We start from the raw sequence: 27,288 nt of genomic DNA on the forward strand, positions 1-27,288 counted from the left end.
TCCCCAGTGACTCAGCCGGGGAAGAGGAAAGATGAGGGGCATCCTTCCAATCACCAGGCCAGAGAGGAAAGATGAGGGGCATCTTTCCAATCACCAGGCCAGCAGAGATGCAGACCATACTTTCTCCAACTTTTGGAGAAAGTGAAGAGCTCCAGGCAGATGCTTTGGCACTTCCACCAACTCCCAACCAGATGCCAGCTCGCAGCAGCCAACAGATGAACCCAAATGTCTTGTGTGGTGTTGCTGCGCTCAACCTTACCACTCCCTGCCTGGTGACAGATGGTGAAACCAGAAGAACTGTTTCCTTTGTCTGATATGTCACGAGCTGTCATTCCTAAAAGTAATTCATGTGACAAAACATGTTTCTAATTCTCCCAAGTTTTCTTCTGAGTCTGGTTGGGCTTTCTTGGTGACAGCTCTCCCCTTCCAACTTTCAGAGGTGAAACTGAGACCAGGGGGTTTACTCACAGGCAGGCCCTGGAAGAGTGATTTCTTAAAGTGCTACCACAAGCCAGACCCACTTCAGGGTGCACATCCAGAAACAGGCTGGGCTCTAAGTAGATTTTTCCAAAGAGCCAACTTCATAAGGCAACTACCCCTGCCTCATTATCCCAGAGCGATCTGCAGAGAAAAAGAAATCTAAACCTTGCACCAGGAAAACTATTAATCACCCATACCTACCACCACCCCAAGAACGCAACGCCATCAGCTCTCGCCCTGGGATTCAGGGAGTTAATCAGGACCTACATACATGAGGTCATCGCCCCTCCTACTTGGCCTGACATTTCCACCACTAGTCACTCCATAAGTAATGCCTTACGGTCTAATCCCTCTCCTCTTAAGTGTGAACTCAGGAACTTTTCTATTCACTACTGTAACCTCAGAGCTCAGAACGTGGGTTGGCACAGAGTAGATATTCAATAAAAATTTTTCAAACAATAAATAAAGGCTGTGGTGCACTGTCTCAAAGAAACCACAGCTCCCAAGAATTGACATAAAGGTCAGAGTGCTTGGCCCTGTAAATGGAGAGTACAGCCCTTAATCTGAGGTTGTACCTCATGAGATAGACAGCCAAGGGGATGAGAGCCTTCATTCACTGACTCTCATTTGTCCCATTACCTGCTGTCAACTGGGGAGACACCTGGAGGCTGGCCAGAGTGGATGCAATCCAGGACAAGCAGAATTCAAAGAGAAACAGAGACTGGATGGCCAGGGGCCTGTGTGGTTTACTCGCAAGCGACAGACATCTGGCCCACAGTGGGGGCACCCTCGTAAAGGACTTGGATTTTTGTGGAGTAGCATGAGAATACAGGGCCAGCGTTCTTGGGCAAATAATGGGATCCCCTCTTCCCTAAGGAGAGAGAGAAGAATTCCAGAGAGAGGAAAGTCAATTATCACAGTCACAAGGGCTGTTTGAGCCCCACCAGTCCCCACTTGTTACCATGGGTCGGTGCCGCTTGCTAAATGTAAGGGGCCTGGGAGAAAATGCGGTAACATCAGGACACCAGGCCCTTAGGAGAAGACTTCTTACTCCCGGGACCCATCTCCTGACGGTAGGGGCTAAGTCAGTTCTGTGCTCTGCCACCACTGCCACTTCCTACACTGAAGAGAGGAGCCATCCAAGGCACACAGAGATTAAAAAGCTGCTTTGTGCCTATCTCTGGCAAAAGGCCCTTCTTGGCATCAAAAGGAATTAGAATGGTCCCCAGGACCTTAGGAGCTGCATCACGGCTCGAGTCAAAAGGACCACATCAGCAGGGATGCTCCAGAAACCAGGAGCTCTGGGAGAGGTTCCTACAGCCAGAACGACCAGAACATTTTCTGAAATGAAGAGCTGACTCTAAAGCCAAGAATGCTGAACCCTGTAAACCGAGGGCATGGCCCCCGAATCCAAGGTGGCTCTTTACCAGATGGACAGGACCTGATTTATGTACAGGAAGCCCTTGCACTCTCTGAGTGTCACGAGGCAAGTCCAGAGTCCTTTTTTCTTTTTTTTTAAGGGCACGTAAAAGCCCACATTTGCACAAAATTTCAGTTTTCAAGGCACCTGCACACCCAGCATATAAACTGAGTCTCAAAACCATCCAGTGAGGTGACGAGCCAGATGCCCACAGCACAGGAGAGGCACAGAGCCTGGGAGGGGACCGTCCTTTTCTCCATCTTGTAACTGAGTTGGCTCAACTTGCTGAAGTTACAGAGTAGATCAGCAGCGAGGTAACATCGGGACTTCTGATGGTCCCATTCGCAGCCCTGCTCTCTTCCCACAGAGCTTTGCTGAGCCACGACGAGCCACCAAGCAGCCACGCAGCCCAAGAAGACGTGGTCTGAGACCCAAGATGAACCAGGGTCTGATGGGGTCCTTTGCAATGGGGTTTGTTATGTAACTGAGAGATGCATCTGGGTCATCATAAAATGGCTAACAGTTACTCTGTACCTCTTACCAGAGTTCTTTCTGGACAGTGAGTCAGAGGCAGTGCAATGAGTGGAGAGAACATCAATGTCTCTGGGAGTCTCTCAACAAACTTACACTGGTGAGCTGGGCCCTGCAGACACAACTTCCTACCCCCCACAGTAGCCTTGAGAGAACCAAACATTCCCAAGGAGGACTCTCCTTGCTCCACAAATAAAGCAAACCATTGTCAAGATGCCTGTCCCAAGGCCAGAGGCCGAGAATGTCTCTTGGTGGCCCGGTCTTCCCAGGCCTTACCCCCTCAAGTCAGCCAGCCCGAAAGAGGGAGGAGCTCTACCACCTGCAGCTCTTCCTGAGGACCTGCTTCCAAGGCCATAGAGTTGAGGAAGCAGGTGGAGGGGATTTTCTCAGGAGGCCCACTTACACATAAAAGGTGAAAAAGATTAGTAAGAGGGTTGGGTCAAGCTGCACTCTTCCCCCACCCACCACCCCCATCCTCCCGAGGCCACAGTTGACATGTTACTTGATGGCAATCACAGAACATGCTCTGGAATGTGACGGAAGTCAGCAATGAGAAGACCATTCCCCAAAGCATAAAACCAGAACACCAGTCGTCCATCTTTCCATTCACATGTTCTCAGTCCCCACCACGTGCCAGGCATGTGGCCTCTTCCGGCCTGTGTTCTATGAGCAAGGTCTTTAGGGGGGTGACCTATTTCTAGAAGGGTGGTGATGTCAGCCCCAACCTAACTCATCAGCAGAGACTGGACAGGCAAGTCTGCTTAAGTTCCTGACCTATGGTGTCAGGGAGGAGGATCTGTCAGCAAATATTCCCAGGACAGCAGCTGGGATGAAAGAAAGGCCCAGAATCCAGAGATTCTGGAGTCTGACGGGGAGGTAGAAGACGGATGTGCCTTCAGGGAATGTCAGCGGAGACTCATCTGGTTCAGGAACTTTCGCAACCCCTTTGACTTTAGTGTCCATCCTGTGAGGCCGGCTTCCTTATTACAGAATAGGTAAGCTGATGCCCAAAGAGAGCAGGTGTCTAGCCAGAGGCCCCAAATACGGGGGTCAGCAGAGCCGGGTCAGGGTCTCATGGCTCCCACACCAGGAGTTCTCCAACTTCAGGGCACACCACAATCCCCGGCAGATAATCAAAACCACAGATTCCTGAGCTCCACCCTGGAGAGGCTGATTCCTTGAATCTGCCCCGGTGCCCAGGCATCTGCATTTCTAACAAACACCCCAGGTGGTGCTGGTGGTTCATGGAGCACACTTAGAGACAACTGACCTCCACTGCCCCAAGGACAGAAATCAAGAGCTAATTCTCAGCTGCTGGCTTCCCTCGGCATCCCAGGCAGGGACAGATGGTGGGACCAGTGTGTGCTCCTGCCTAGCTCCTCGGTAGAGAAGCAACCGGCCCCTGAGTTCATCGAGTGGCTCCACAAACATGTCCAGCCCCAAACAGGAAGCTCGGGACAAAGGTCTGAGAAGGCGAGGATTGCTCAAAGGGCAGCCACCACCCCAAACAAACAGCCCATTGCGACGGACCCTGCTTTAACGCCATGACTCATGGAGGCTCACTTCCTATATTTCTGAGTTGATGGGCACAGCAAATGGACCTGAGCGCAGACAGCAGCTTCCAGAGCCAGCATGGGAGTCCCGGCCATGCCAACACCGCAACATGGAGCAGAAATCAGGAACTTCCAGGGGAGAGGAAAAGGAAAAAAAAAACAAAAAGGAAGAAAAATAACCTGCAACCTTGCTCCAGCTTCCGTGCCCCCTCCCTTCTGGAGCCGGCAGGGTTGTCTAGTCAAAAGGGATCTCCTGGAACTGTAAAGGGCTTGTGTTCACCTCCTCTCTAGAGAAAGAATCGGATGGGAGCCAAAGCAAACACCGCTCCACTCGTGGTTGCGAGGCACACTGTCTAATCCTGAGAAGTTGGTAAGCAAGTGAGGGCCAGCCCTACCTCCCATCCCCCTCCCGCAAACACACATGGTGCTGGTGCTCTCTGCCCTTCCGCTGGGGCAAGACCTCATCTTGAACTGTGTGGGGCTCAGAGGCCAAGCTACAGTTTTTGCAAAGCCTACTAAAGGAGAGATGCCTGGAATAAGGTGGGGAGGCAGAAGAGCCAGGATGGGCTTCCAGAACCTGCAGGAGACCTCCGACCTCTGAATGACTCAGCAAAGACAAAGGCCTCCGTCCTGAAGAACAGAGAGAAAGGCGATGCTCCCTTGGGTTAAGTTTGGGATGGTGCTAGATAGAAGTCAGGAGACAGAGAAGAAAGAAGAGGAGACACCCGCTTTCACCTTAGCCCTACAGTTCTTCGTCATCCCTGATGGGGAGCTAACCAATTCGCATGGGGCTGTTTGATGTTGGGGGTTGGGGGAGGTGAAGGCAAGGGAAGGACATCCTGTTAACAGTGTTGTTGGATAAAGATCAAGAATCAGGCAGTGGAAAACAGCTGTGTCCACCTGATAAGCCTGGGCACCCCACTTCCTTCAGTAGAGTCTTAGGTTTGTAAGACTAAGGTCTGATGTGCAGGGATGGGAACTGGCCCAGTACCTATGTCATCCCTAAGACCCCAAAATCTTCACCACAGACAACCGGTCTCATCAACCACATACTGGGAAGATAACACCGTCTCCCGGCACCAGCACAGCTCTTAGTTTGAGCAGCTCTCAAGAGGAACAAGTCTCCATCAAGATACTGCCTGGAAACTTCCAGAAAGGCCCACCTTCCCCTATTCACCCAACTCCTGGTCACTTTGCTTGTTGAGAATCGGCTCATAACCATCACCTCCTCAGGGAAGCAGTCCCGCTGGCTCCCCGCTACACTCACTCTGGGGTGTGTCCTCCCTCCCACACGCTGTGACCCCTGAATGTCCTGTGCACATGTACCCTTAAGCCTGCCACACGGTGGTACCGGGAGCAGTTAAGTGTTGGCCTCTCCTTCTAGATCAGTGGCCAATTACCTTTATTGATGATATAGTAGGGACAGCATCTGTTCTTCATTTAGCAGACAAACTCTGCTGGCTAAGTGCCCTCCACTTACTGTCTCATTTACTCCTCTCCTCCACTACTGCAGGAGCCAATATTATCTCCATCTTACAAAAGAAGAAGCCGAAAGTTAGAAAAGTTAAGGGTCTTGTCCAAGGGTACACAGCAGAGCTAAAGATGTGTTCTCAACTACCCTGGGTCCAGCAGAGTTCAAGGCACCCCGTAAGGAATGAATAGCTTTTTCCACTGAAAGAGTAAGATTGAGTCACGTCAGAAAGACAATCCAGGCATGAGAGTCCCTTCCTGCAACCACCTGAGCTCTCAGCTGAGTGGTCACCTTAATTCCTTTCAGGAAAGGAATACCTGTTTATTAATTTGTCCATCCATTTTTAAGCGCCTGTTATGCCCAGAGCCTTGACATATGGGAGAGATGTATTAGTCAAGGTTCCAGTCCTTTGACAAGTTTCCCATTTAGTAGGAAGAGGAGGTGGAGGAAGAGGGGGAGACACAAACCCTAGAAAAAAGAAGGCCAGTATCCACAGAAACTCAGGAAGCACACAGAAGGGCAAGGACTGCTTTCCTCCAGCGCAGAGACTGAGGAGATGACGGCAGGGGTGAGCAGTTACCCAGGTACCCAGCCAGAGGGAACACCTCCCAAGCAGTGTATCTTTCTGTTTTTGGTGCCAGTGGTAAAATATACATATAGCATGACTTTTACTGTTTTAATCATTTTTAGCTGTACACTTCAGTGGCATTAAGTACATTCACATCATCGTGCAACCACCACCTCCATGCATCTTCCCAAACTGAAACTCTGTACCCACTAAACACTAACTCCTCATTCCCTCCTCCCCCAGCCCCCCAACCACCATTATACATCTTGTCTCTATGAATTTGATTACTCGAGATTACCTGTGGTACAATAAAAATATATTTGGTCTTCATTTCTGGTTCCTGGCACAGAGCTCTAAACCCTGGGCATTTCCTGAGTGATAGGACTGTCCTTTGTTATACATAAGGATCCTGTTTCCAAGGACTGTCCTTTGTTATTCATAAGGATCCTGTTTCCGTCACACCTGAGGTTAGGCTATGAGGTGACTTAGAGTGGGACCCCTCTAGAGCCTCAGGATGGACGTGGTTTCCAGAAGACCAAGTGATAAAGTTTGGGAACTTTCAGCCCCACCCTCCCCCCACCCCTGAGAAGCAAAAGGGAACTGGAAATTGAGCTCTAGAAAAACTCTTGAACAAGGAAATTCGGTGAGCTTACAGGCTGGTGAACCCATCACATCAAAGTGCTGGGAGGGTGGCCCACAGAGGCTCTGGCGTCTCCTCCATTTGGCTGTTCCTGACTTGTAGACTTTATAATAAACCAAGAAAAACAGTGCTTACTTGAGTTCCCTGAGCCATTCTAGCAAATTACAGAACCTGAGTAGGGCTCGTGGGAACCCCCAACTTACAGCTAGTCAGTCAGAAGTCTGGGTGGCCCCCAGGACTTGCAGATGGAGACAGTCTTACGGGACTGAGCTCTTAACTTGTGGGGTCTGCACTAAGTCATTAGTGTCAGAGTTGAACTGAATTGAATTGTAGGACAGCCAGCTGGTGTTAGAAAAGTGAAGAATTGATTGGTGTCAGAAAAAAAGACAGCTCAAAGACAGGTAGAATCACAGAGTGTCTGTTTTTTGTGACTACCTTATGTCACTCAGCATGACGTCTTCAAGGTCCAGCCATGTGTGGCACGTGTCAGAATTTCCTTTCAAGAATGCATAATATTCTATCATATGTATATTTCATATTTTAACAATCGTCCATAGATGAACACTTGGGATCCTCCCACCTTTCAGCTATTGTGAAGAACGATGCTATAAACATGGGTGTACAAATATCTGTCCAAGTTCCTGCTTTCAATTCTCTTGGGTAACTACCCAGAAGTAGAAATGCTAAATATATGGTAATTCTATTTTTAATTTTTTGAGGAAATGCCATACTGTCTTCCATGTGACTGCACCATTTTACGTTCCCATCGGCAATGCACCAGGGTTCCAATTTCTCCACATTCTTGCCGACACTTCTTACTTTTTTCTTTTTCTTTTTTCTTACTGATAACTGTCTTAAGAGGTATGAAGTGGCACCTCATCGTAGTTTTGATTTGCATTTCCCTAATGTTGAGCTTCTTTTCATGTGCCTATTGACCGTCTATGTATCTTTTTTGGGGGGAGAAATGTCTATTCAAGTCCTTGGCTCATGTTTCAATTGGGTTGTGTTTCTGTTGTTGTTCAGCTGCAGGAATTCATTATATAGTCTGGCTATTAACCCCATATCAGATATACGATTTGCAAATATTTTCTCCCATTCCATGGACAGCCTTTTCACTCTATCGATAGTGTCCTCTGATGCACAAAAGCTTTTAATTTAGATGTAGTCCAATTATTTGCTGTTGTTGCTGACGCTTTTAGTATCACATCCAAGAAATCACTGCCATCACTGCCAAATCTATTATCATGAAGCTTTTTCCTTATGTTTTCTTCCAAGAGTTTTGTAGTTTTTCCCAATACCATCTGTTGAAGAGACTGGTGATAATTATGTGTCCATGTAGGTTCATCAATTGTAACCAACGCACCACTCTGGTGGGGGTGTTGAAAATGGGGGAGACTACACCAGAAGGGGGTGTAGGGAATATGTAAGAAATCTCTTTACCTTCCTCTTAATTTTGCTGTGAACCTAAAACTGCTCTAAAAAGTAAAGTGTATTTTTTTAAAAAGGCTGTCCTTTTCCTCTTGGAATGGTCTTGACACCCTCGTTAAAAACCATTTGACCATATATATGTGAGGGTTTATTTCTGGACTCTCTATTCCTTTGGTCTCTCTGTTTGTCTTTATGCTGATACCACACTATCATGATTACTGTAGCTTTGTTATTAGTTTTGATATCAAGAAGTGTCAGACCTCCAACTTTGTGATTCTTTTCCAAAATTGTTTTGGCTATTCAGCATCCCTTAAACTTCCACATGAATTTTAGGATGCATTTTTCTTCATCTGTGAAAAACATCATCAGGATTTTGATAGTGATTGCACTGAATTTATAGACTGCTTTGCCTAGTATTGACATCTTAGCAATATTAGGTCTTCCAATCCGAACACAGATGTTTTACCATTTATCTGTGACTTCTTTAATTTCTTTCAGTAACATTTTATAGTTTTCAGCATACAAGTCTTTCACCTCCTTGGTTAAACTGATCCCTAAGTATTTTTTGGATGCTACTGTAAATGGAATTGTTTCCTTAATTTCCTTTGTGGATTTTTCATTGTTAGTGTATAAAAACACAGTTGGTTTAGCAATTATACTCCAATAAAGATGTTAAAAAAAAAAAAAAACACAGTTGGTTTAAAACGTTGCAAATTTGGTCTGCTTTGCGTTCTCAGGTTTGCAGAAAGGAACTGGGTACTGGGAGGCACAGCAGTTGGGTGGGGTCAGGGCAAGGGTGAGCAAAATGGCCATGAAACTTTCTACCATTCTGAACGTGGTTTTTTCTTGGTTGGGCGTTTACTTGGTTGCTGTAGATCTTTGACTGATTTCCAAAACTCCCATAGGGAAGATATTTTAGCAAGTTTCTAGTTTATTTAATGTTTCTGTGGGGGAACAAGGGTCTGGAGCTTCCTGGTCCACCATCTACTGATGTCACTCTCCGAGGCTTTAGGCTTAACCTCCAAGCAGTGTATCTTCAAGGAGAGAATCAAGAAGCCAGACTGGTCAGAGCAGAGACAAGGCTGGGAGGGAACAAGAGACAGGCTGGATGTGAAGGACGAGGGAGGAAGGGTCCTGGATGCTAAACTGGACACTCAGACTCGATTCCACGGAATTGTCAGGCCCTGAAGAATGTCTGCCAAGGCAACGCGGCCAAGACAGAAGTCAGGCCAGGCCAGCCAGAGCCTCTTCTCATGTAGCGCACTGAGCTGAAGGTCAAAGAAACAGAAGGATTAGGAGCTTCTGCTGTGGTTCCACCTCACAGGCCTTCAGGGCTGCCCTTAAGGTTCTATTTTCTTAAGGTTCTAATTTCAGAACCTTAAGTGAACCAGAATTACGAGCCCCGCCCCAAGCCCATCCTCTCCCCTCAGTCTGGAGAGTGAGTGGCTGAGCTCCCAGCTGCATCTGCCTGGGAACTGGACCCATCACACAGCAGCACAAAACACACCAGCCCTGACAAGAGCCTGGCTCCAAGCAGGAGGGCGCCTTCCCACAGCACGCTGCTCCTCTCTCCTAGAGATCGCAAGTCTAATAGTGAGCCTCACCTGGGAAGCCAGGTAAAAACACAGGAGCCTGGGCCCCTCCCCTGGAGAGGCTGATTAGGAAGTCCAGGTGAAGGCCCAGGCATCTGTATTTGGTCCCGGCCCCAGAGGTGAGGCAAATGGTCACCATCTGGGAGAGCACTGGTCTAGCTTCCTTCCCAGAGTCGCCAGACTCTAAGCTCATCCACCTGCCGGCCGACATCTTTGGTGAGGGCTTTGTGATGAAGGAGAAACCAGAACTGGAATTCGGTTCCACTTTACCTTCCCCAGAAGTTTCAAACTAGAAGTTTTATCTGACCCACAATTTTAAAACATGGAAAATAATAATAATAAAATAAAATTTGGGGGCTTCCCTGGCGGCGCAGTGATTGAGAGTCCACCTGCCGATGCAGGGGACACGGGTTCGTGCCCCGGTCCGGGAGGATCCCACATGCCGCGGAGCAGCTAGTCCCGTGAGCCATGGCCGCTGAGCCTGCACGTCCGGAGCCTGTGCTCCGCAGCGGGAGAGGCCACAGCAGTGAGAGGCCCGTGTACCTCAAAAAAAAAAAAAATTTGAGTTTTATCAGCATTTTAAAAAACAGATTTCATCAGCCAGACACGAAGACAAATATTGCATGATTTTGGTTATATGCGGTACCTAGAATAGGCAAATTAATAGACATAGAAAGTAGAATAGAGGTTACAGAGGAGGACTTACTGTGTAATGGGGCACAGAGTTGTTGGGGGTGATAAAAGTATTTTGGGTATAGACACTGCTAATTCTTACACAACATTGTGAAACTATTTAATGCCATTGAATTGTACACTTATGAACGGTTAAAATTATAAATATGTCTATTTTACCGCAGTTAAAAAAACAGATTTCACAATAAAATCTGGATTTCTGGTTTCTCTTTAAAGAAAAAACAAATGAGACGATCTGACAGCACTGGTCATGCTGTGTATGGGAACAGCTGGCAGAGGCTCAAGCAGCTGCCACCTTCAGCTGGGACACGTGCTCTTACGGTGCTGTGACCCCTCCACACTCCAATGTCACTTTTCCTTTGTCACACTTTCTACGGCCTGGATGCCCCTATGAGCATTTGAGGGTTGGTCCTGGTTCCACCCCTTCTCATTTCAGTCTCCACTAGCCTTGCTCTGCTCTCCCAGCCCCTGCCTGGTCCTCTCTTCCAGTCCGAAGGGGAGACCAGCAAGTGGTCAGCCACATGGGCAGGTGCTTCATGTGCCTTGACAATGACAACAAATGAAAGCACAGAAGAGCTTGCCTTCACCTCCCCAGATGTCACTCAGAGCTTGAAAGTTTCTCTGACATTGCAACAGCCAGATTGATAAGCCTGGACTTTAACACACCCAAGTGCCCAGGAGTCTGGAACAAGATGAGGCTGACCATTCACCTCATGACCTGGACTCTTGAGTCAGCCTCTGGACCACCCAGCCTCGCTGGGTGACAGATGATCGGCCAGTCCAGTAAACGCAACCTCCTCAAGACTGGACTCACTTTCCTAGAGTCCATCTTTGTCTGCTAGAACCTGATTTCCAAATGCTTGAAATACGATGGGGTTCAGGACACAATACCCCCAAATTTGGTACCTTGGCATAGTGAATATTTTAAGCTGAAGCAATTTGAGAGAATTGAAAAGCAGGAAGGTCACTCTGACCCCCTCCCCCGAAACAAGCCTTAAAACCCTCCTGTGGGGCTTCCCTGGTGGCGCAGTGGCTGAGAGTCCGCCTGCTGATGCAGGGGACATGGGTTCGTGCTCCGGTCTGGGAAGATCCCATATGCCGCGGAGTGGCTGGGCCCGTGAGCCATGGCCGCTGAGCCTGCGCGTCCGGAGCCTGTGCTCTGTAACGGGAGAGGCCACAATGGTGAGAGGCCCGCGTACCGCAAAAAAATAAATAAATAAATAAAACCCTCCTGTGGGAGGTGCCCTCCTGGTCACAGAGGAAGGGAGCATCCTTGTCTCATCCTTGTCTCTCAAGACCCTTGTCTCTGGAGATAAAGAGGCACTTCCTCCAAGAATCCTGACAAAAGGCCTTGCTCAGTGGCCCCCCGGTTCTACAGACCTCAGACTCCTTAACCTATCACATTTCTCCACCACTGTCTGCTCTCCAGCAAATCTGGCATAGAAGTGCACAAGTCTAACTCTTCCTTCATTTCCTTACAAAGACTCCCGTGTCACCTAATACTTATAGGAAATAATTATGGATGATTTTCTCTTATTAATCTGACTTCGTCAATTTAATTTTTAGCTGGGGACTCTAAGACAGTCAAGGAAAACCTCTTCCTCCCCTACAATTAGCATCGTTGTTCCAGACATGGTGGGAAATGTTGCTAGTCTGTAAGCGTAAAACACATGCCAACTTCCGAAGACTCGCCATAGGGAAAGAATGTGAACCAGCTTGTTAGTAATTGTATTACATTGATTACCTGTTGAAATACTATTCTGGATATATTGAGTTAAACCGAATATAGTCCTAAAACTAATTTCACTTGTTTGTTTTACTTTGGTAAAAAATTTACATTTTACCTGGTTTTTTTTTTTCATTTTACCTGCTTTTCATGTGGCTACTAGAAAATTTAGTCATATATATGGTTTGCATTTGTGGCTTTCATTATATGTCTATCAGACAGATAGACCGTGGCTACTACAGAACTGATTTTGTAAGGTTACCGTAATTTTTTTTTCTTTTTTTTTTTGGCCATGCTGTGCAGCTTGAGGGATCTTAGTTCCCCAGCCAGGGACTGAACCCAGGCCACAGCAGTGAAAGCTCAGAGTCCTAACCACTGGACCACCAGGGAATTCCCAGGTGACTGTATTTTCTTTTCCTCGAAAAGCAAACTGATTCTCTCTAGACTTTTTCTGGGTGGCGCTGTGCTATGACCTGCCCAAGGGTCCCGGAGGAACTCCCTTCTGGTCTCAGGGCTGGAAGCTCTTCATCGGGGCTGGGGCTGCCTTGAAGATCTCTTCTCACTCCCACATCTCCCTCGCCCTGTGCCACCAAGCCGTCCCCATACTCTCACACGAGGCTCTCTTCCCAGCCTTGCTCAATAACCATGTGTCCACATCACTCAAAACCCCAGATGGTTTTCCCTGGAAACAATGGAACCAGTGTTGTTAACACTGCCGGGCTGCTACCACCTGTGTGATGGTCACAGGGAAGTGCCCCAGCTGCAGTCCAAGACTCCCTGTCCTCCCTCACGCCAGCTCAGGATCCACTGGTTTCTTCTCCCCAGAGCCTGGAGCCCCACCTTCCTGAGGCTGAGAGAGGGAGAACCAGCCCCTCAGCGACCAGCACGTGGGGAGGCACTGCGAATGCCTGGAACTTCAAAACAGAAGGCAGGTGCTAGCTCTCAAATTCTAGAGAAACTGCTGGACACTTTATCACCACCGACAACCCACAACCCTAGAGACACAGGGCCAAAACTTGAAACTCAGAATCCTGCCTTTTTTTGTTGTTGTTTAATATACGCTTTGTCCACCTGAAGACTCAATAATGGCCCACTGACAGGGGCTCTGGGGGTGGAGCTAGCTTCAAACCTCCTTTCTATCACTCAGCACCAGCAGGACCCTGGATAAGGTTGCTCCGTTTATCTGGTCTCAAGTTCCTCGCCTATAACAACAGGGACAACCCCACCCACCTCAAAGGTTAAAAAAATTAAATAATGCATGAAGAAGTGCCTTGCACATAATAGGTGTTTGATAGATATTAGCTTCCTTCCCCTTCAATCTTCCCATAGCAATGCCACGAAGAAGATACTTAAAAACCTCATGGCGAACTGAAAACAAATCCTCTATACTCTCATCTGGTTGCTTCCTGTATGTGTGCTTTTTTAAATCTGAATGTTGGTGCCTGATACAATTTAAGAGGGTGGTAGGAGAACTGTGCGAAGCAGGGATTCTCTTTGCAGCCCTAGCACAGCGTCTGGCAAGGCAGGTGCTTGTTGAGAGAAGGAATGAGTGTTGGATTTAGGCCAGCAGGGACTGGCGCCTCGTGGAGCCTATTAGCGAAGCCCTAGAAGAGAGGGGTCAGAATTACCATGAAACAGGGGTTTGGCTGATCAGTGTGATGTCTGCGGCCACAAAGAGTTATTCTCTGGAAAGATGCCTCCAATCTGTTTAGATAGCTTTGTGGAGGCTTTTTTTTTTTTTTAAAACTTCAAAGCGCAAGGTGTTCTGTTAATATCTCTTCTCCATTCGGCCATGCTCTCCTCAGAGAGAAAGGTTAAAACATATGCCAAGAACCAAACGCAGTCACCTCTACGTGAGGAAGCATAAACAAGTCAGCTTTTCATATTTCTTTTTTTTTTTTTTAACTTAGCAAAGTGGGTTAAGCCTAAAAGAACACACTAAACTGATGGCTCTGTGATACAAATATATGCTGTCAGGGTGTTTTTAAATGTAAAATTCTTAGCATTTTCTGACCTAAGTGGGGAGTAGGCATGGGCAATGAGTAACTATTCTTACTCAATTTTAAAGATATATTTGGTTTTAAGTTCCTTTACAGCTGTGTGCAGAGGGGTCTGAAAACCAATTCGGTTTTGCTCCATGGTGAACAAAAAAAAGTGTTGGGTTCTCTTATGTCACCAGGCCACCTGAGGGCCCAGTTAGCTCTTCTGCCCTCCCCAAACAATGGGTTTGGGATTGCAGTGACCCTGTCTGAATCCCGTTGGGGCTGCGAATAGTGAGATTTAACCCTCTGGAAGCTTGAGAAGTCCTGCGCATCGCTCCCCAGCTTTACCCTCCTATGAAGAAAACATCCAATAATGTCAAACCTGCCAGCAAAGCTGCAATGAGATGTTCAAATTCACAGTCACATCACCTTCAGGAGGGGGTTGGTACATGTCACCCTTAATACCTATTTTTTTAATTGCCTTGAACAAAAAGATCCAACCTGTTTCATCCCCAGACTTCAAATCCATTCAATCTTCTGAACATTCAAACCCACAGCTTAAAGAAAACTGGGTAAAGGATTTTATGTTGCTTGTTTGTGCTGAAGAAGCCCTGTCTGTTGCTTTCATTGATTGCTTAAACTATTACCCAAGTGGCAGGCCTTACTGGCCTGAAAAAATTTAGCTCAAGTTACCTTTTTGGTGGCAAAGATGAACAGAATGGAAATTTACCTTTAGGGAAGTTTGGAAATTTCTGACTCAAATAAGAACTTCCTAGATGAAAGCTTAAATATTCTAAATGCAATGAACAGGTGAGAGAAAACAAGCCTACAAGAACTAAGGGTTACTGGTCATTTGTTAAATGCATAGCCACAAATGCATGTGCTTGGGAAGAAGTGAGACGCCAGGCAGTGGTCCAGATAAAGAAGGGCCCCGAAAGTAGTTGCTTCAACCTTTCAGAGACAGCAATCAGACTCACGACATGCCCACCTTTCTGGGTCATATCCACACTGAGATGCCAAGAATTTGAAATTCTCCTTCCCAAAAGAAGGAAAGACAAAGGAGTAAGATATGAGCTTTCCAGGTCTTTCCAAGGTTTCTAGACCTTGAAAATTCAGAGCAAGAATTCGACTCCATCCTGCTGCCCTTGGCTCTAAACCCCAGGGAAGGAGGTTGGCACAAAGCATTGTTCCCACTGTCCTGGCTTCAGCTGTGTATAAAGAAGGTGAGAGCAGCGCCAATGCCACCAGGGCCCCGCTCTGCCTTTCCATGTGGTGCAGGAGATACTGTGCTCTAGGAAAAGCTGGCTGGACAGGAAAAAAGCACCTGCCAACCTCTGATGACACAGAATAGTCTGACGCCCAGGGGCTGCTCCCCGGGAAAGAACAGCTTTCCTGTCCAAGCTGGTGAAGTAAGTTCAGGAATGAGATCATAAAAACAGCATGTGTTCCAGAAGCACCCTTTCTGCTGGTGGACGAGAAACTGTGAGTGACAGCAAAGGTCCCTCCTTTTGTTTCCCCACTTCTCTTACACAGTCACCCAGTCATAATCACTCACTCACACTATCAGTCACACCCAGCCACAGTCACCCAGAGTCACAAACACACTGAAGTCAGAAAACTACAGTCTCCACACAGGGAGGCGTGCGGTACAATCAACACACTCAGTCCCACAGGGAACAGTACCCACTCTCTACCCACCTGATTGCCAAAGACAGCTACGGAGCAGGCTGTTGACACCTCATTAGCCCCGAACCAGACAGAAGCAATGCGGGAGGGCATGCCCAGGATGAAGACCTGGGCCACGGAGCAGATGACCTGGCCCAGCACAGTGACTGGGAAGAGATGTGGCTTCAGGCTGCCCAGCTTCACCCAGGCCCCCAGGCAGTTGAGAGCAGAGCCAGTGAGGGCGATGGTGCGCAGGCCGAACTTCTCCAGGAGCCAGGCCACCGGCAGGAGCAGAGGAATGTAGGTCAGCATGTAGCACATGGACAGCCAGTCGATGGCAAAGGCACTGACCCCATAGAAGTTCATGAAGATGTTATTGATGGAGCCGTACTGGATCCACTGGAAGGCGTTGCACATGGAGTAGCAGCTAAACACCAGGACCACAGCCCATCGGCGCTTGCTCACCTTGATCACGCTAAGGTCCTCAGGGCCCGAGCTACTAGGGTGGGCCAAGCCACTGGGTAGAGCCAAGCTACTGGGCTGGACCGAACTACTGGGGTGCGCAGAGACACTGGGGTGGATGGAGACGCTGGGATGGGCTGAGACGCTGGGATGGGCCAAGAGGCTGGGGTTCTCCCCGAGGGCGGAAGTCTGCGAAGGGGTACCATCGCGCTCTTGCTGGTTAGGCTCTTCATTCACCATGACCACAGCCTCTCCTGGAGCCCTAGACAGGTGCTGAGGACTCTAGTGGCGTCGTCTGGTCACCTAAAGCTGACGTAGCACTTACCCGGCCCGCCCGGAAGGAATAAATGGAGTCCCCAGCCTGCGTAAAAGCCGCGAGTGGGGCTCTTTTGCTCACCCCCAAGCTTCTGCTCTCACTTTTCCTTGGCGTCCTCTGTCCCTGACTGCTGTCCCCCAGCTTCAGACGCCTCAGCCTGGTCCTGGCTCTCGGTACCTTGAGTCCTCCCGAAGCGCCTGTCGACGTTCACTCCTCCGTCCTGGAAACAGTTCTCTCCGGGCGCAGCCACTCCGCGGGACTCCGGTCGCTCCCGGGCGGACTAGCGGCCTCGCCCCCTCCGGCGCACGTGACCGCCCCGCCCCCGCCCCGCGCGGCTTCCCCACCCACGACCCACCCGCCCGCCCCCGCCCCCTGCCCCTCCCGCCTTCGCCGGCCGCTGGCCCGGCCATACAGTGGTTTCGCCACCGCCTGCGGGTGCATTCCTCCCCCACGCCCCGGGCACCATGGAAACCGCCGGGTTAACCCGCACCCGGGCACTGCCCCTCAAATTCATTTGTCCCCTCCCGGGGGACTCCGCAAGAAAAGACCCTCTGTCCTTCCGAGGTGATCCTCTAAATAGAGTCTCCTCCTTGCCGGTCCGCATGCCCTGAGCGCCCACACGGATGCCAGGCGCCCCCAAACTGCTCTGTGGTATCCAAGAGGGATTCCCGACTTTTTGCACTTGGCTGGGCTCCCCAAACCTTGCTGGACTTTCGGTATAAAAAGACATTTGTAGATTTCCCGTGCTGGCTGGGACCGGGAGTAAAGGCGAGCTGCGGAAAACTCGCTTCGCTCCTTGATTTCCCTGCGAACCTGGTTGGGGAACTCAGATCTGAACCTGTTCGTTAGGACTCTTCTTTCCTGATGGATCCCCGGGCGACCTCCAGGCGAGGAGCTGAGGGTGGAGGGAAGAGGCGAGTTCGGAGACGCTGAAGACCCTGTTTTGTGGTGAAATGCCCAGCACAGCGCTGGCTCTGGGCTTAGGCTGTAAACGGTCTCCGCACCCACGTAGCCCTAGGCTGCCACCTGCTGGTCCACAGCCCATTCCAGAAGGTAAGCCCCCAAGTCAGGGCCTCTAGAAGGTCAGGCCTGCACTGACTGATCAGCCCTGGGGAGGGATAAGAGCCCATATCTTCCCTGGGTTCAAACACTGGCTAAGCTCCTCTTGGTCTGTTATGTAAATTGAGATACACCACCTGTCTGTGCCTCAGTTTCTTGGAAAATCTGATGATGAAATAATAGTACACACCTCACAATGCTGTTTTGAGGCTTGAATGAGTTAAGGCTTGAAAGCACTTGGAAAATTCCTGGCAGATAGTAAGCATTTCAGGAGTGTCAGATATCCTAACAATTAAAAATTGAACATTTATATTGTGTTTACTTTATTACCTCATTTAAGCATCACAAGAATTCTGTGGTGTAAGAGTTACTGTTGTCTGCATTTTATAGATCAGAAAACTGACCCTCATGGAAGCGCAGTTACTTCTTAAAGTCTCCGCTGACCTGAAGAGCCATAATTCTCACTCTCATAATCATTCAAGCTACAGCCTAGCTACTCAGGCGCAGTCTGGGGACAGCAGTGTGGGCATCCCCTGGGAGCTTGTCACGAAGGCAGAAGCCCAGGCTCACCCTGGACCTACTGAATTCGATGCTGCATTTTAAAAGACCTCAAGGTGATTTGTTTGAACATTAAAGAGCCACTGGGTGCGTGTGCTTTCTTGTTTTCTTTTTAAATCTTCACACCCAAAATGAAGAATTTAAAGCTCTGGGGCTGTGATTCTCAACTTGGGTTTCACATTAAAATCACATGGGGAAAAAAAAAAAAATCACATGGGGAACTCTTCACATTCCCAATGCCTCTGCCACATGCCAGATCAGGATATCTGAGGGTGGACCCCAGCATCTGCATGTTTAAAGCTGCCCAGGTGATCTTAATTTGCAGCCAAGAGTGAGCACCCCTGTGGTGTTAGAATCGCTGGTTCCCAGGAGAGGGAACATTGCTTGGAGGCACCCAGTTTTTGGTAGAAATTATGGGGCCTTGGATTATAATGAAATGTTTGAAGAGGGAACTCATACCCATCTAAAAATTTCTACGTTAATTTCACATCTCCTATTCTCTAATTCCAACAGTGTTTCCCTTTTTCTCCAGGGAACACAGAACCTCCATTCTCTCGGAAAGCCTTCTGAGACCTCTCACTGTTTCTTTCCCTCGGTTATCACGGTCCTAAAACTCTGCACATACATTCTTAACTCCATTTTACAGATCTGGAAACTGAGGTCCAGAGTCAGAGTGCGTTATCAGAGTCCCACAGCTAATTAGCGTCAGAACAAGCAACAGTGAGACAGGTTTCCTGTGTTCCCTTCCACACATCTCTCCCATGTGCTCCTCGGGGGCAATGCTTCAGTTTGGTGACAATTCCCAAGGGGTCTAACCTGAGATTCAAGTGATATTTGGGGTTGCCTTTGGGGTGGAGCGAGTTTGATCTCTTGTGAGCTCTGGATTCGGTCTACTCAGGATTTGAAGCTCTGTTCTGCCCTTATGAGCTTTGGGATCTTGGACAAGTTACTTTAGCTCTCTGGCTTTCAGTTTCTGAATCTGTAAATTGAGGATTAAAAACTACTTGCCTCATAGGGTTGTTGTGAGAATGAATTAATATAACGTGTGCCCATTGCTTCGGTAATGATACTCTGGCAGCTACCTACCTGGGTGGTGCTGTCTCTTGCCTGATTCCCACCAGGGGCAGGACAGGTATACGAATGTCAGGTTGATTTTACATTGAGAGAAATATTCTGTATTCATCCATTGCAGAAACATGTATTGAGCAGCTTACTATATGTTACATCTATTTTTCAGTATGTCTATCTATCGGTATTGATGGGCACACCTGCAGGGAGAAGGAGAAGCACATTTTAGGGATTGCTTCCTAAAAAGAGGCCCTCATTCCTGGTTCTAGTTCAACCTACTCCCCAGGGAGCTGGCCTTGAACTCAAGCATTCCTGGCTGTCTACAGAAAGGTAGCAAAGTCTGCTCCCTAGAGGCCAACTACTCCTGGATTGAAGTCAAACTGTGGCACCGTTTTTGACAGCTTACCAGCACCTCCACAGGAGCTGTAGATGTGGGAACATGGAGCATGGGGAGGGCATGGGAAGGCTAAATGGCTAATGAATCAGGTTGAGACCCTGGATGAGGCCCCGTTAAAAAATACTGACACTTGGAATTTGTAAAAATGTTTCCCTGGGCTTCCCTGGTGGCACAGTGGTTGAGAGTCCGCCTGCCGATGCAGGGGACATGGGTTCGTACCCCGGTCCGGGAAGATCCCACATGCCGCGGAGCGGCTGGGCCCGTGAGCCATGGCCGCTGAGCCTGCGCGTCCAGAGCCTGTGCTCCGCAATGGGAGAGGCCACAGCAGTGAGAGGCCCACGTACCGAAAAAAAAAAAAAAAAATGCTGCCCTTACACATCTTGTATGTGTAATTTACATGTGTAATACTGCACACTCACCCACACCCTGTCTGCCTCACCTCCCGCACTTCCCGTATATTCCAGCTCTAAGCTCTTGTGCACGTCTCTGTACAGCCTGGAACCCTGAGTGAGGGAAGCTCCACGACACATGCCTGTCTCAATACCTATCCACAGAGTTAAGCTGAATTCCACATCACCACGAATTTCAGAAAACTGGGACAAAGAAGAGATCCAATGAGTTTTCAGAGATATAAGAACAGGTTTCATAAAACATTTTCAAGAAAACAGGTACAGAATGTCATCATCAAGCCAGGAACCTGGAGGTCAGTCGAACAATGCCTTCTGAGGGAGAATCATTTCCTGCCTAGAATCCTACACCCAAACTACCAAAAAAAATTATTGGGAAAGAATCAAACATTTTCACACATGAATAGTTTTTTTAAAAGGTAGTGGTGGACTTCCCTGGTGGTGCAGTAGTTAAGAATCCGCCTGCCAATGCAGGGGACATGGGTTTGAGCCCTGGTCCGGGAAGATCCCACATGCCGCGGAGCAACCAAGCCCATGCTCCACGACTACTGAGCCTGCGTTCTAGAGCCTATGAGCCACAACTACTGAGCCCGTGTGCCACAACTACTGAAGCCCATGCGCCTAGAGCCCGTGCTCCGCAAGAAGAGGAGCCACCGCAATGAGAAGCCCGCGTGCAGCAACGAAGACCCAATGCAGCCAAAAATAAATAAATTTATTTAAAAAAAAAAAAAAGGTAGTGGCATATCCTCTCTCAGGAAGCTGCTAAAGGATGTGCTCTACCAAAACAAGGGAGGAAACCTAGAGAGAGTAAGATGTAAGATCCAGGAAACTGGGACATGAGGGCAGGTGATGGGAATCACCAAGATGGCAGTAAAGGAGCATCCCAAGTGGACAGCCAGGCACAGAAGCAGCCTGTTCAGATTGAAGCTGATCAAAGACTACAGGAGAGATTTATCAAAAAGATGACACTGAGTGGATTGTGTTTGAAAATATTGAGAGGGGTTTACAGAGTTGGGAGAGAATTAGGGTTGGACTAGTGATAAGTACCACAAATATAACTAAATAAATAGGGAGGGGGAGGCAGTTTTGAACTCTAGTGAAATGTAAAAAGCTATGGAGGAAAGGGGAACAAAGTCATGGTTACTTTAAGTGACTCAGTTGTGAACAGCATGAACACAACCATAATAATGTAAAGACTGAAAATTGATATAATCAAATACGACATAACTATATTTGGAGGATGGGGGAATGGGAAGTGGGCATATGTACGTGGTGGAGATGAGGGTGGGGTGAGCAGAGCTAATCCTCATCTGCCGTACTGGAAAGTCAGTGGATGATGCCTAACATGGACAAAATCAGACAGCATCAATACGCCCATGTTACTCAGAGCTATGGAGGTAAATACCAAAACATCATCTACTCACGGCTGAAAGTGGTTGCCTCAGAGAACCAGGAAAGCAGGGTAAGCAATGATCTTTTTGTTACATGACTATTTGATTTTTTAAACTATATATAACTTTCATTAAAAAAAAAACTCTAAAATTTAAAGATGGAATCAAATTGAATGGAGATTGAGCTGTTCCACTGAGGCCCACAGGTGACGTCCAGGGGGGAGGTCAATTCCATCCTGGACTTTATAATGTTGGTGTTGAAATGAACACCCAAGACTCCAACTCTGGAGCCTCAGGGATGCCTTTTCAGTCGAGCTGTGTCCTCCAACGTTGTGCTGGGGTGTCACCTTAGAAAAGTGGGTGTGTGGTCAGAGGCCCTGTTACCCACACCCAAGTCTTGACCCTTCTCTGACCTTCTGTCTGCTTCTAGTGACTTTCAGGCTTGCAAACTCTGTGGGGGTCTAATTCCTTCTATTTATGACTCAACTTCTGCCCCAGCACCCAAAGGCCATGCCCAGGTCTGCTTCTCCCCTGGAATCCTTTGTGTCAGCTCCCAGTCAAGCCAAACCCAAACCTTGAGAACCACCCATCACTCTGTTCACTGGGTGCTGACCTCCTCACCATTTTAGTTCAGATCCTCATGGCATCTCACCTTGATTCTGCGATGCCCTCCTCATTGTTCTTTTTTTTTCTTTTTTTTTTTTGCAGTACGCGGGCCTCTCACTGTTGTGGCCTCTCCCGCTGCGGAGCACAGGCTCCGGACACGCAGGCTCAGCGGCCATGGCTCACGGGCCCGGCCGCTCCGCGGCATGCGGGATCTTCCCAGACCGGGGCATGAACCCGTGTCCCCTGCATCGGCAGGCGGACTCTCAACCACTGTGCCACCAGGGAAGCCCCCTCCTCATTGTTCTTACTCCTCCTGTTCCCCATGATGCAGCTCCACAGGGCTCTCCGCTTCTCTCTGGGCCTCTCCCCTGCCTTGTGTCCTCCAGGGGCCGCCACTAGCTTGCAGAAGGTTCTCACTCCTTGACTTAGTACACAGGTCTTTGTGATGTCGCTCTGGCCACCTCTCCCACCACTGCCCACTCCCACCTTCCTCTCCAGGAGGGTGGACACACCTGCAGCTCCCTGCCAGCATTATGAACACATCAGACGTAGCATGTGCCATGCTTCACTTCAGGACAAGCATCACCTCCTCCAGGAAGCCTTCCCCAGTGTCCTAAGTGTGACTCAGAGGCTTCCCTCACACCCTGCCTGTCCACCTTTATGGTACCCTCTGTCTCAGTGTAGCATGAATGTTGATTTTCTTCAATAAGTCATCCATTTACTGTGAGTCCCTCGAGTTATGAATCATTTCCATTCATATTCAATCCCCAACCTCTAGCTGGCTGTCTGGCCCCCAGAGGGGACATGAAGACGTGATTGAAGTGACTTGTGAGATGCAATTCCTAATGAGTCCCCTCTCCAGAGGCCTCAGCATGAACGAAAGCAGGTCCAGCTGTCCTGAATGCTCACGTCTCCTCTATTTTTTTTGCCCTTTTGTTTCCTGAGGCGCCTCCCCCATGGGAGTTGTGCCCCCCCATCTCACGGAGCCTGTGGTCAGGATGATTGGGGGCACTCTGGATTTCTTCCTCTCTCGGGTCCTCTCAGTTCAGAGAGTCTCCATCTTGAAGGGGATGTAGGGCAAGGCCTGCTGAGGCCTAAGGCAGGAGGGAGACCCCTTCTCCTTAGCAGAGAGGACAGGATGAGGGTCTCCTTCCTGGACGTGGAGATGCCAGGCTCTGCCCTGGGCGCACGGCTTGAGTTCCTTGGGAATACATGGCTGCATCTAAAGAGGCCGCAAATGGCATCAGCCCTGAAGGCCATGTACCTGGGTCCCATTTTATTTCCTTGTGTATGTTCTTGGGTGTCCACTAAGTTGTTCTTCATACCTTTTTATATGTTTTGAGTACTTCTTAATAATTAGAAAACCAAAAAAGTTGCTCACAAACACGAGGAAGCCCTAACTAAAAAACATGAGTCAAAGAAGAAGGAAATATTAAAATGACTTTTTTTTGCATAATCTATAGAAAGCCCAGAGGTGCGAAGCTTTCTTTGCATAATGATATAGAGGACCCGCATTAGCAGCGAGATTTGTTGATTGCCTGGGCAACAGTTAAAAGCACACAGGGTGACAAAGCAGAGGGGTGCTGACCAGGCAGGGTTATGTGGTGTTGGAACCGCAGTGTATAGAAGAGACAGAAACATCTGGTCCAGCCTCTCGCTGTATAGTGATATTCTCAGGCTTGGGGAGCTGTCTTCACAATCATTCCTTCATTCTCACAGTCATCTCCCACACGCCCAGTGCAGTGCTGGGTGTCAGGGAAACCAACACAACAAAGACCACGGTTCTTGCACTCAGGAAACCCGCAGATTAGAGGTGAGACAGATGTGTGAGCACATCATTGCAGGACGGTGCCATGAACACGTGGTAGAGATCCATGCTGGTTCACGGTTGACAGAGCAGGAGCCAGAGGGGCCTCCTCAGAGAGATGTTCCAACAGAATCTTGAGGGGCAGGTAAGACTCGGCCAGGGCCTGTGGCAGAGTTAGGGTCCAGTGGTGAGCAAAACAGATATGTTCCCTCCCTCCCTGCACAGAGCTTGCAGTCTAGTTGGGAGGACAGCCATCAATCCAACAGTCACGCCTATAAGTAAAATTGGGATAAGTGCCATGAGGGTTATTTGTAAGAATTTATAAAGAACAGATGAGCTAGATCTTAAAGCAGATCTTAAGAAAGAGTGAGAACGTAGTAAGTGAAAGACAGGGGAAAGGCATTCCAGACAGAGGGAACAGTACACGCAAAGGCCCTGAGGCAGGAGGGAGCACAGCCCTTCAAGGAGTTAAACAAAGTTCACATGTGTGGAGCAGAGTGAGGGTGAGGACAAGGTTGGAAAGAGGCAGCAGCTAGTCGGGCAGGAACCATCAAGGGCTTTTCACTTTATCCTGAGAGCAAAGGGGAGCCACTGAGAGGTTTCGAGCAGATGAGGGACATCGTCAGACTGGGAGAGGTTGCTCTGGTGACTTCCTGGAGAACCCAGTTGGGGTCGGGGGTGGGGGTGAGTGAGGGGACAGAGGGACCTCTCAGGAGGCTGCTGTGGTCACCCAGGTAAGAATGGAGTTTGTGAACTGAACACAGGTAATGACGAGAGGATGAGGAGCAGTGGGCATTGAGAGCGAGGGCTGGACGGGATTGGATGGGGAAGGAGAGGCAGAGGGAGGACTCAGGATGATGCCCTTGGAGGGAGAGGAACAGCCTCCTCCTGGAAATCTCGCAGAGAGACAAGTTGTAAAGGAAAAGTGCCCTGTATTATCACCCCCTGCCCACCGCCACCCTGCCCTGAGTTGTTTCTCTCTCCTGCTTCCTTATTGTGCCTTCCACCCCTTCCTGCAGCTGCTGCAGCCACTGCAAGGTCCAGAGGCCACAGAAGTTGCTCTAAATTCAGAGCGTGATTCCCATGAAAATCCAATAATCAAATCGTATGGAGAGTAAATCCTTTCATCTTTCACTTTTTGGCTTCACACCCCCTTGAGACTTCAGGGCGGGACACTTGGCTCAGGTTCACCTTAATTCTGTGAATAAATAGATTAATGAGAAAGAAACAGGCAATTCCAAAATGAAACCCAAGGATTTATGGATTCCCTTACGTTCTCCCAAGTCAATAGCTGGGTGAGGTCCCTGCGGTTGATGCCGTCAGCTGCCCTGAGCTCTGAGCAGCCTTGAAAGTGCTTCCTGGTGTCTCAAATGGGGAGACCAAGAATGCTGACTGCACCCCACTTTTTTCAATCACCCTTTCCTTTTATCGTTGCATTGACTGCAAAGGACAGATGCCCAACTTGAACCAGCTTAGGTGCAAAGAGAGTGTGTTTCGAGGGCGCTGGGGGAGCTCACAGACTTCAAGGAGGATGTGACCAGTCAAGTGGCAGAAGGGGCAGAGCACGGCTGACGCTCTGGGAACGCCCCAACCAAGGGCTGGACGGCGCTCAGGACTCTTTCCTTCTCTGAGTCTCCCTGTGTCTCAGTCCCCCTGAGCTGCTGTAAGCAAAATACCTTCTACATGACAGAAATTTATTTCTCACAGTTGTACAGGCTGGGACGTCCCAGGTTCTAGGTGCCGGCAGATTCCATGTCTGGTGAGGCCCCCTTCCTTTTCCTAGGAGGCTTCTCTTACCATGTTCCTGCCTGGAGAAGGGGTGAGGGAGCTCTCCGGGGACTTTTTTTTATAAGGGCACTGATCCCATTCGTGGGGGCACACCCTCATGATCCAGTCACCTCGGAAGGCCACACCACCTAACACCATCACATTTGGGGGGTTAGGTTTCAGTATATAAATTTTGGGGACACAAACAGTTCATAGCATCCTGCATGTCAGCTTTCTTTGTCTCTCTTCCTGAAGACTAGGTTTTTCCAGCTGGAGTTCCACCTCTTGACATCTTCAGCTGCCTGAGAAAGGCTGTCCTGATTTTCTGTCCTAAACACGAACTCCCAGATGCCCATCCCAAGACCCATCAACCATAACCATGGGGGCAAGGGAGCCAGCTCCACGGGGGCCACAATGGAGTCGAGGAGGACAGTACCCATAAAGAGAGGGGATGAAACCAGGAGATAAAACCAGCAGTGCCTTCCATGGCCGTTAACTCATATGAATTGAGAATCAGGGGCCTTTAGAGGTGAGGTAGCTAGTTCCCCTCTTCTTGGTGCTTGGAAGCATCTCCTAATAAACACCATCACACTCTCCAGAGTGACGACTCAAGATCACAGCCACACCTGAGGCTGCCTGTGTCAATTTCTCATGCACAATAATGATGACTCTAGAATCCAAACACAGCTTCGTGTCTTTGCTGTTGGAATTTCACTTCCCTGTGACAACGTTATCTTTCTGGTCCTCCCCCACTTCTTTCTCATTCTTTAACATGCTTTAGTCCCCGGTGCTCCCAAGACCTCCTTTATCTGCCCAGCAGGAGAGCACAAATGGGTTTCTGGCCCACAAGCTCCCTGATGGACCTCCTTTAGAGTAGAGGTCCCCATACCAGGGGTTTGTGAGCCCATTTCAGACGTAAGCAACAAAACGGCTGCCGCCCAGCCGAGCCCAACACACTCACTGTCCAGTCCCAGGAGGACAGCCAGGCCCATCCGGGAAGGGGGACACCCAGCGCCGTCTCTCCCCATCACTGCCCTTCTTCCAAGCCCGTTTCTGGTTCACCCCAGTGTGATCCCTCAACCTCCGCTTTCTCCTCCGCGTCCCCCAGCCTTCCTCCCTTAACTCTTCAGGGCCACCTTCGTTGTGCCCCACTTCCAGCAGACCCTTCCTCAGCCTGCTTTTGTCTCACCCCCTCCCCTGCCAGCTCCCCCTGCAGCCCCCTCCTCTCCTCCACGCCCTCCTCAGGCCCCCCGTGGCCTCCGCCCTGTCTCACCCCCAGCGCAGCTCCCCGATCCCCCACAGCAGCACCCCAAAATCCGTCCCCACCTCAGGGTCCCTCAGCTTCCCCTCCACAGCCTCCCAAGCCCAGCTTTCAGTCCCACGCTGCACCCTCCTCCTGCCCTCCTCCCAGGGTCCTGCGGCCTCTCCCCTGCCCCTTCCTCCTCCCCTCTGCTCAGCCCCTGGGACCTGCCTCCCCCTCCCAGCCCCTCTCCGCCTGCACCGCAGGCAGCTCCTCCTTCTTCAGGCTGCTCTCACGGTTCTTGTTGTTCTCCCTTATCTGCTAGCTCCCTTTTCAAATCCACGTATTCAAGTAATGAAAGTAAGGTGATTTAAAAAATGAAGTCACACAGTCTCTTCAGGAAGTGGTGTTGGGAAAGCTGGACAGCCACATGTAAATCAGTGAAATTAGAACACACCCTC

General features: G+C 49.2%; 1 protein-coding gene across 2 annotated transcripts in view; it reads right to left on the reverse strand.

The window, feature by feature from the left end:
• Positions 1-16,810, reverse strand: part of FLVCR2 (FLVCR choline and putative heme transporter 2) — a 67,343-nt gene extending 50,533 nt beyond the window's left edge. For both annotated transcript variants that reach the window (XM_067730001.1, XM_067730000.1), the window contains exon 1: positions 15,783-16,810. In XM_067730001.1, coding sequence (XP_067586102.1) covers positions 15,783-16,451 — 669 coding nt within the window. In that variant the 5' untranslated portion in view covers positions 16,452-16,810. The remainder of the gene's footprint in view (positions 1-15,782) is intronic.
• Between the last annotated feature and the right edge of the window lie 10,478 nt (positions 16,811-27,288).

Source organism: Pseudorca crassidens, chromosome 1 (genome assembly GCF_039906515.1).
Source record: "Pseudorca crassidens isolate mPseCra1 chromosome 1, mPseCra1.hap1, whole genome shotgun sequence".
NCBI classification, from domain to species: domain Eukaryota; kingdom Metazoa; phylum Chordata; class Mammalia; order Artiodactyla; family Delphinidae; genus Pseudorca; species Pseudorca crassidens.